The sequence below is a fragment of the Triticum aestivum genome, chromosome 2A, assembly GCF_018294505.1.
Source record: "Triticum aestivum cultivar Chinese Spring chromosome 2A, IWGSC CS RefSeq v2.1, whole genome shotgun sequence".
NCBI classification, from domain to species: Eukaryota; Viridiplantae; Streptophyta; class Magnoliopsida; order Poales; family Poaceae; genus Triticum; species Triticum aestivum.
The window spans coordinates 40,515,865-40,525,517 of NC_057797.1; the positions used below are offsets into that span (position 1 = coordinate 40,515,865).

At 47.1% G+C, this 9,653-nt stretch overlaps 1 protein-coding gene across 1 annotated transcript; it reads right to left on the reverse strand.

Annotated features, from left to right (window-relative positions):
- Nucleotides 1-2: 2 nt before the first annotated feature.
- Nucleotides 3-1,452, reverse strand: LOC123191456 (fibrous sheath CABYR-binding protein-like; the record flags this gene model as incomplete). The annotated part of the gene is made up of 2 exons (XM_044604184.1): nt 1,148-1,452; nt 3-1,066 (listed from the first exon to the last, which is right to left on the reverse strand). Coding segments are annotated over exons 1-2 (1,176 nt in total), but the record flags the coding sequence as incomplete, so codon positions are not given.
- Between the last annotated feature and the right edge of the window lie 8,201 nt (nt 1,453-9,653).

The following is a 9,653-nucleotide window of genomic DNA, read 5'->3' on the forward strand; positions in this document are numbered from 1 at the left end:
GGCTCCTCAACTGGTGGTGGCTCCACCGGCGGTTCCTCCATGGGAGGCGGTTCCACGGGCGGGTCAACCGGTGCCGGAGGATCCTCAACCGGTGGTGGGTCCACCGACGGCTCTTCGGCGGGTGGCTCCTCCATGGGCGGGTCGACCGGCGCTGGAGGCTCCTCCATGGGCGGGTCGACCGGTGCTGGAGGCTCCTCGGTGAGCGGTGGCTCCTCAACCGGTGGTGGGTCCATCGGTGGCTCTTCAACCGGTGGGTCTACGACAGGTGGTGGCTTGGGCTCCTCGATGACGTCGGGTGGCGTGTCGACCGGTGGGTGCCGGGGCTCCGGCTCGAACTCGACATCGCACGGGATGTCGACCGCCGGCTCTCCCACGTCGTCAACCGATGGGTCGGACCCGAGCACTTCGATCGGCGTCTCCACCGGCAGCTCAGTGTACACCGGGACGTCGAACACGACGTCACACTCGATGTCGAGCACCGGAGGCTCCTCCTCCTCCTCGACCTCCACCGGCGTCTCGACCGCCACGTCCGTGATTATGGGATCCGGCCCATGAATCTCCACGAGCACGTCCTCCTGTATCTCCACGGGCGTCTCCACCGGCACGTCTCGAGGCGGCGGCTCAGGCTCGGACCCCGACGAATCGCCGTCGACGTCGACCCACTCCTCCTGCTCCAGCTCGAGGCTAGCCGACGACCACCCGTCGTCGAGCTCCACCTCCGTCCCGTCCGACGACGCGCACTCGTAGTCGTCCGTGCTCTCGACGTCGACGCGCGCCTCGTCGTCCGGCGGGGAGGCCTGCGGCTGCCGCAGCTTGGGCAGGATGATGACGAGCAGCTCGTCGTCCTCCTCGAACCCGACGGAGACCCGGCCCACGTCGACCCCGGCCGGCACGTCGAACACACGGCGGAAACCCTCCACCGCCCGCCGGTGCGCCACCCGCAGCCGCGTCCCGGCGCGCGCCGCCTCCACCGCGAGCCCGGCGCCGTCCTTCCGCGCGGCCACGTCGACGCGGATCTCCCTGCCGCCGTCGCCGACGCGGAGCTCGATCGCATCCTTGTCATACCCTGCACGCACGCAAGAACGTCACCACCAACTCATCCGTGCTCGATCTCAGAAAGAACCAGCGCCGAGGATGCTTTGCTTACCTGGGAGGTGGGCGAGGACGAGGAAGGCGTCGTCGGTCTCGGTGGTGGTGAAGGCGAAGTCCTCGCCGGCGACGGCCGGGCGGGTCTCTTGCAGGGCGAGGTCGAGGTCCATGGCCTAGCTCGTAGCGCGTGTGCATCATCTGCAGCGGGAAGCTGGTTTCGTGTCGACCCAATAAACGTCGCGGCGCTCTGTACGTCAAATCCTAAGCGCGCGCGTGTGCACGGACGCCGGACATGACAGGTAATTTAGGATTGTGCGTAGGGTCCGATGCTTGGGATGCACGTATGCGTTCCTTGGCGACATGGGTTTGCGGGAGATGCTTGCGCTTTGGCGCACTGACACGGCCAACGAAGGACAACGCACTTGAGAAAGAGAAGTTTGTTCCCTTCTTTCTCTTCTGATTCTATTCTTCTAGAACTACTTGGAGAACACGGCTCTGGCCTTTTTTCTTTTTGAGATCGGCTCAATATGCACTAATCAAAATGTTCGAAGGGATACAAAGGCCATCCGGGGTTCAACAAACCAAACCAGACGATTACACGCAAATTCTCATAGATGAAACACCAGCTACAAGGAAATGCGCGCCTTGTTGTGCTGATGGATTCTTATTAGTTAACTTATACGAATATCCACATAACCTTTTCATTGATGTTGGATGGCAAGCGACTCGATTTAGAAAGAAGCAAAGTATCCGAAAATAGGAATATAGAAAATTAGAAACTCACAAACAGCCATTAAGAAAACTGCACACCATACACTGCTCAGGAAACCACAATTCTACACACTAGGACCGAATTATTCATACATGAAGTTGTAAAAGGGGAACGGGTTATATAATGGGAAACTCTTACGATCAACCGGTGGATCGCAGCGGCGCGTCCGCCACCTCCCCTATGTTACACGTGTTCAAGTGAGACCCCGCACTCGAACGCGCTTTTGCAACCGGAGCTATGTTTTTGAAACATGTGTAGTGTTGCAATGGTCTACGACGGATCTACGTTTTATAACAAAACTTCTCTTACAAATTTTTTCTGCAACAAGACCTTAATTGCAGAAAACATTAAACTCAGTTGCAAAAAATGCAATAAAACAACTGTTGCAAAGAAATTCTGTAACAAGACCTATGTTGCAGAAATAATTCCGCAACAAGACATACGTTGCAGAAATAATTCTGCAAGAAGACCTATGTTGCAATGGTGGGGCGCACCCGGCCGCTTGATGCGGCATCTGACGGCTCGCGACCCGGCTGGTCTATTAAAAAGATCGGCCGGCGGTTGCGTAGCACGTCCCTTATATAATTATTGGTACAATATACGACTATTTTACATGTCACGCTTGACAGCTTAATTACATTGCCCAAGTTATTGCTTACTTGCTTTAGAAGAAAGAAGATACAACTTTTTAGATGAAAAGGCACCGGAAGTGCCTAAGTTTAACATTACTAAAGACCATTTAAGTTAAAATCAAAGTTTTTAAATAGCTGCTATCTGTTTGAGCACGGTGCATCTAAAGCATATTCATGTGTAATTGTCCGATAAGTTACAAAATAGTGGCCTATAGCGTCCTTTAGCTGATTCCACTACATGAGAAACGTTTTTTGTCTTCTGCTTCTCCATAAGCCGAGTGTAAATTATTGGCCACTCAGCTTATATTAGTGTCCCTTCCATGTACAACAAATATAAGCCCGCTCTTATATTCGAATTCAAGTCGAGTCCAGCTAGCCCTTATATTCGAATTCAAGCCGAGCCGAGACATTACTAAAGGAACTCTTGGTACACTCCTGTCCCTTCTTATTAATGAGCTAAATGAGTAACTCGTTAGCTCGGCTCGTTAAACTCGTTTCGTTTACAAGTTCAGATTAAAACTCGAATCGACATGTTAGTCACCGAGTTGGAGTTGAGTCGAGTCACGAGCTACTCGTTTAGCTTGTGAGTTTCGAGTTAAAATTCCAGCCCTAGTGTAAGCTGAGCCCAAACACCAAAGCACACGACGGAGGAAGGACGCTCGGCTTATAGCACTCTACGCCGAGCAGCGACCAAAAATCACTTGGCTTATGCTAGGTTGTCGTATACAGTTATCACTTAAAGCAAAACATGTAAAAATGCATTCAACACCTCTTAGGGCATCCCAAAGCGGACCCTCAAACATCCTCAATCAGAAAGTTATTATGAAGCTCTTATCTCGGGATTTTGGGCTACCTGGAACCATAGAAACATGATCATATTTGAAGGTGATGCCATTGCTTTGCTCCATTGCTTGATGATGTTTAGAGGCTACTAGTCGAGTATTCTCCATAGCTTTCATGCAGCCAATAAACTAATTCAGTAACTGGAGTATACCTTTTAAATTTACTTCTACTAATTCTGAGTTGCCTAAACACTACCTGAGCTGCTTGAGCCTCGTACCCCTTCGCATGGGCGACCTGGGTGAACAGGAATACGGTTATCGCTGCCTCCCGTTGGCGCCGCCGCCGATCCTCCTTGTCTCCTATGGCCTTCGGGCTATGGAGCTGTGGTGGATCCAGGCCCTTGTAGATGGGAGGGCTCCGTTATTAGGTGTTTTTCCTGTTTGGTTAGAGTTTGTGTCATGCTCAGGAAGGCGAGGCGGTGACGGCTTTCTAAAGATGGAATAAGATTCCTCGTCTAGCGCCGTCCCGGCGATACGTGTAGCATCGTCGGAGGGCGTATGGAAGTGTGTCTCTTACGGATCTCGCGTGATTCAGTTGGTGTTTGCCTTTGGTAAATCCGGTTGGATTCGGTCTTCGTTCGTCTACGTTCATGTGTTACAGGTTGGATGCTTCCGATCTCCACTTTGCTCATATGCGACAGTTGTCTCGGATGTGTTGGTCTTGTGAGACCTTAGCACAATGACTTCCCAACTGTCTACTGCAACAAGTTTTGCCCGGTTCCGGGGAGGGAAAGGCGATGACAATGGCGCACCTTCGGCTCACTCCAGTCCATCTAGTCATTTCTAGCTGATCTACGGACATGGATGTAATTTGTACTTTGTTTTTATACTACCTTGCTAGTTGTTGAATAGATCAAAAGAATTCCCTCAAAAAAAAATCTTACTTGCATATTTCTTTGAAAAATCTAAGTAAGTTATCACACATTAGTCGTACAATTGATTGTTGAAAGTTCACAGCTTGAATTAAATGTTAGAACACTTTGCAAATAGAATTTTATGTTGGGACAACTTGAGATGAGGATCGTTGGATCAAATCCCAGGGTAGAGAAGATAGCCAAGATAAAGTATGCAACTTCAAGATAAATTATGCAACTTATAAATGGACACACTCAAATATTGTTATCACACGAGAACGAGGGGGAAAGCATCTATACCTACAAATAAAGGGAGGAGCGTTTCTGACCGTCCGTCATGCATTTTGCAAAAAAAAAACCTTGTCTTTTCTGAGAGTCAACCCCTTGTCCAATTTTAAGTTAGATTTTTGCTTTTGCAAAAAAACTGATGTTTCTGTTAATCAGCTGACAATCCAGTTTTTAGTCAGATTTACATTTTTGCAGGAAACTCTCTGATATTTGGGTTAATCAAACCATAGTCCATATCAAATGCTTTTTTAAAATACCCATATCTTATAAATCGTAACTCTAAATTGTTAATCAGCTTACAGTCCAGTTTTTAGTCAGATTTACGTTTTTGTAGGAAACTCTCTGATATTTGGGTTAATCAAACCACAGTCCATATCAAATGCTTTTTTAAAATATCCATATCTTATAAACCATAACTCTAAATTTAACAATCATATATGAAATTTGATTAGAGAAATATGTAGAATCTCAAATGATGTTATTTTAGCTGTTAACCATTTGAAAAATGTTATTCACGGTGCAACCTTAATCAATGGTGCATGATCCGTCTTTTTTTTCATACTGAGGCCGATCTGGATTGAAAATGAACACCTCATTGAAACCAGATTGGAGATGAAAGAAATTATCTATAACCATCCATGCACATTGTCAAAACCTCACAGGAAAAAATTATCAGATTTCTCATCTTATGCCGAGAGAGACGCCTTGATTAGCATTGGCCACATTCAAGTGACTTGGGATTGTGTGAGCATTGAGGCCACTGTCGGCGAGGGTGAGAAGGAGGATAAGAGAAAACAGAGGTTGTGATCCTGCACTCCGATCCACCTCTGGGGTGGTATAGGATCTCGAATGAAAGATTTACCAAACATTGAGGTTTAGTTAGAGTCACTCCTCCCCCAAGATGGGGGAGACCTAAGGGGGCTGGCCAGCAAGCCGGGTTATTAGGTTAGAGAGACCAGGTTATTTCTCCGGCTTGGATGCCAAGTGTTGAAATAAAGGACGTGGATCTATTGGGGTCCTTAGTCATGATTATTGGGTTAAGGCTATGTGGTACTTTTTTCCACCCCTTGCAACGCACAGTCTCTTTTACTAGTAAACAATAAGTGAGATATGATATATTGATGCTTTATTTTTTGTGCGATCAATATTCTTTTTCACCCCTTATGCCTAAATCCTAACTCCGCCCTTGGTCAAGTGGATGCCACCTGCTACAAATCATCTTTCAAATTTCCTTGATTTGTGGCAAAATGAAACCAAATTCCGTGCCAAAAATTCAGATGATAAACCAGTTCTATACTATACAATGCGGGTTACACGTTCAAGTGAGCCGAGCCATGTCAATGCCCAACCACCGCGCAGCAGCTACCGTCTCTTGGCCACGGCCACTAAAACAACGAGTTTTGACATAAGAGCGGCTGAATATTGACGTTGGCTTATTAAGCATATAAAAGCCATCCTCTTTTACCCTGGTCTGTGATCGGCTATATGAGACAACATAGACGGAGTTTAAAAAGAAAAAGAATTCCATGAAAATAATAAACAACAATAAATCAGTCCGATACAAGGTCACGTGAGCCGAGCCATGTCAATTCTCAACCACCGCGCTGCTGCTGCCGTCTCTTGGCCACGGCCACTGCGACAGCGAGCAGGATCACGGCAGGAGCAACCAACATGCCCAACGGGAACCTCGCACGCTGCGTGCGCCTCCGTCGTCCTCTCCTGCCACGACGTTGCTTGCCCTTGCGGCGGCCCCCCTCGGCGTTGTCCTCGCCAGCGCTACTGCTCGATTCGTCGCTGCCCTCGGATGGCTTCGCCTCTGCTGGTGGTGCACTAGGTGGCTCCTGGACAGGTGTTGGGTCCACGGGATGTGGCTCCAGCACTGGAGGCGGTTCCACGTGAAGTGGCTCCTCAACCGGCGCCGGCGGATCCTTGGCAGGTGGTTCAGCAGCAGGCCTGGGCTCCTCAATCGATGGTGGGTCCTTCATGGGTGGCGGTTCCACAGGCGGGTCGACCGGCGCCGGAGGCTCCTCGGTGGGTGGTGGCTCCTTAGCCAGTGGCTCTTCGGCAGGTGGGTGTACGGCAGGCGGTGGCTTGGGCTCCTCGATGACGTCAGGCGGCGGGTGTTGGGGTTCCGGCTTGGACTCGACGTCGCACGGGATGTCGACCGACGGGTCTGTCACGTCGTCAGCCGACAGGCCTCTCGCAGGGCGAGGTCGAGGTCCATGACCTTGCTCGTAGCTTGTGTGCATCATCTGTGGCAGGGCTAAGTGCAAAGCTGGTTTCGTGTCGATCGAATAAACGTCGCGGCAGTAGTGTAAGATCCTAAGCGCGCGCGTGTGGACCGACGCTGGATAGGACAGGTAATCTTATTGGGACCGATGCTTGGGATGCACGTATGCGTTCCCTGGCGACATGGGTTCGAGGGAGATGCTTGTGCTTTGGCGCACTGACAAGGGCAACGAAGGACAATGCACTTGAGAAACAGAGTTTTTTTTTTAGCATACACTTGAGAAACAGAGTTTGTTCCTGGCCCTCTTTCTCTTTGATTCTCTTTTTTTTTAGCATCAGTATAGACACAAGCGCTCATATACACACGCATATACTCATCTTTATGAACGCACACACGCACACCCTACCCCTATGAGCACCTCCGAGAGACTGAGCCGGCATATTATCTTGAGATTTACGAAGTCACCGTAGGCGCCTCGTCGTCGAGGGGAACGTCTCCTCCCACTGAAAGCGCATCGCCGGAAATCCTGAAATAAATCCAGGAATAATGCGAGCACCAGGATTTGAACCCTGGTGGGTTAGGGATATCACTATCCACCTGACCAACTCAACCACAGGTTGATTCGCCTGATTCTCTTCTTCTAGAACTACTTGGAGAACACGACTCCAGCTTTTTCTTTTTCTTTTTGAGATCAGCTCACTATGTTAACTAATCAAAATGTTCAAAGGGATACAAACACCCATCCGATTTGGAATTCTTATAGGTAGTTGCTGCGCCAATGGATTTTCTTATTAGTAAACTTATGAATACACATATAACCTTTTTCATCAATGTTGGATGGCCACCAATTGATATTAAAAGAAGCAAAGCATCCGAAAACAGGAAAACAGAAAACTCTCAAACAACCACTAAGCAAACCGCACACAAAAACACTGCTTAGGAAACAATAATTCTAGAGTTTTGGACATGATGTGTGAGGAGCCATCCAACGCTATTCACAAATTAATTCGGTTGAGAAAGAGAGTAGGGGGGTCATGCATGCGGTGAGATATTTTAGTGTGATGGCCGGTTAGGAGAAGAGAGTGGAGAGATGGACCATGCATGTGAAGAGAGAAAAAAGAGAAGGACCACATGAGTTTTTTTTGTTGGTCACTTGCATGTCCGAACACTACCAAAGCTCCTCCAAGTAGGTTCCGGTTTGCGGGAAAAAAGGATGTTTGAACCACTCCACGAACGGATAGTGGTCCCAATTGGATTACAGAAAATGACAAAAATGGTTTGGACAGTACAATCCGAATATATACCAGAGGTTTGAGGGTCCCTAATCTAGTTAAATGCAATAGTTATCATTAGTAATAACCACGTTCAGTTGGTCCTGCATGCGACCATCAATAGCTGATACCAGCCCAATACGATACCCCTCCTAGCGCACTCTATATAAGCCAGGATTAGGGCCTGGGCAGATGGTTAAACTCTCTCATTCTGTAGCATACGCCAAGAGCAATAACCAGGGGCGGATCCAGAACAAAAATGTACCGGTGTCCACGTGCACATCATATATACAAGGATGAACAACAAGCAATAATATATATGAAAGAGCACACCCAACAACAGAAATTATAATGCAACGAGATCTCTTACCAAAATAAACTGTTTCACATCCACTTGAAATACTAGTTGATTACATAAATCTGAAGAATTAAGCATAAGAACTCGAAATGATGAAAACAAAATATGGTCAGATCACGACGACATAGGCCAATAGATCCTGGATACCTACAAAAGAAAATAAAATACACTTAGTACATGTTAAATAGACTTCTGCAATGATTCATAAAGTCAAGATCATTACCTTTTAAAATAGCCCTCTACGTTCATTCATGACCTCAAAGCGATCAATGACAGTATCATTGGTAACTTTTCTCATTTCTTCCTTCTCCACATAGCAAATAAGGTTGTGATTCAATGCATCATCACCAAGACGATTGCGCAAAAATGTCTTCACAATTTTCATGCCCGAAAAACATCTCTCAACTGTAGCAGTGGCAACAGGCAATACAAGTGCTAGATTCACAAGCCGATAAACCAAAGGATACACAATATGTTTCTTGGTCTCCACCATTTTTTGAGAGAGCTCACAAATATTATTTATGCCAGAGAAGCGTTCATCTACTCGAACATCGGCAATGTAAAGACGAAGGTGATGTGTAAGGTCCCTCAATTCTCCATCATCAAAATCTTTCGGATAAAGTCTAGCTAGATCCATCAAATGCTCTAAGTTGAAATCTTTGAATGATTCTTTTGGGCTCAAAGCAGCTAAGCATATTAGTAGCTTAGAATTTTTCTCATTAAATCGATTGTCAAGTTCTTGAAGCAGCCAATCAATAACATCACTGAAACAATCCATTTCGTAATGATGCTTATTAGTGATACCTGTTTTTTGACGTGGCTTCTTTGGATTGACATATTGCTCTTCCATCTCCAACTTGGAAATCTCATGTTTGTCACAAAAAGCATAAGCTTCACCCAAGACTGATTCCCATCCATTCCTCCTTAAATCATTCAATCTATCTTTGGTTGACTGCACACAATGTACAGCATTTACAATGTCTTGATTCTTCCTTTGTAGAGCCATTGATAATGTGTTTGTGATAGCCAGTATAGTGGACATAAGCTGCAGGTAGAACACAAAATCAAATGATTGGAAATAAACAAGGAGACCACATGCTTGCCTTCTGTTTGTGTCATCCCTGTCCTGTTCTTCCACATATTCTAGCACTTTAATAACTATAGGGAACAAATCAATCAAACTCTTCAGAGTCCTCTGGTGTGAACTCCATCGAGTGTCTCCGGGTCTTTGAAGGGCTAGCTCTTGATTTAATCCCGTCCCACTTTGAAGTACACCACAACCTAAGGCTCCACGCACTTGTTCTTTATATTTGTCTC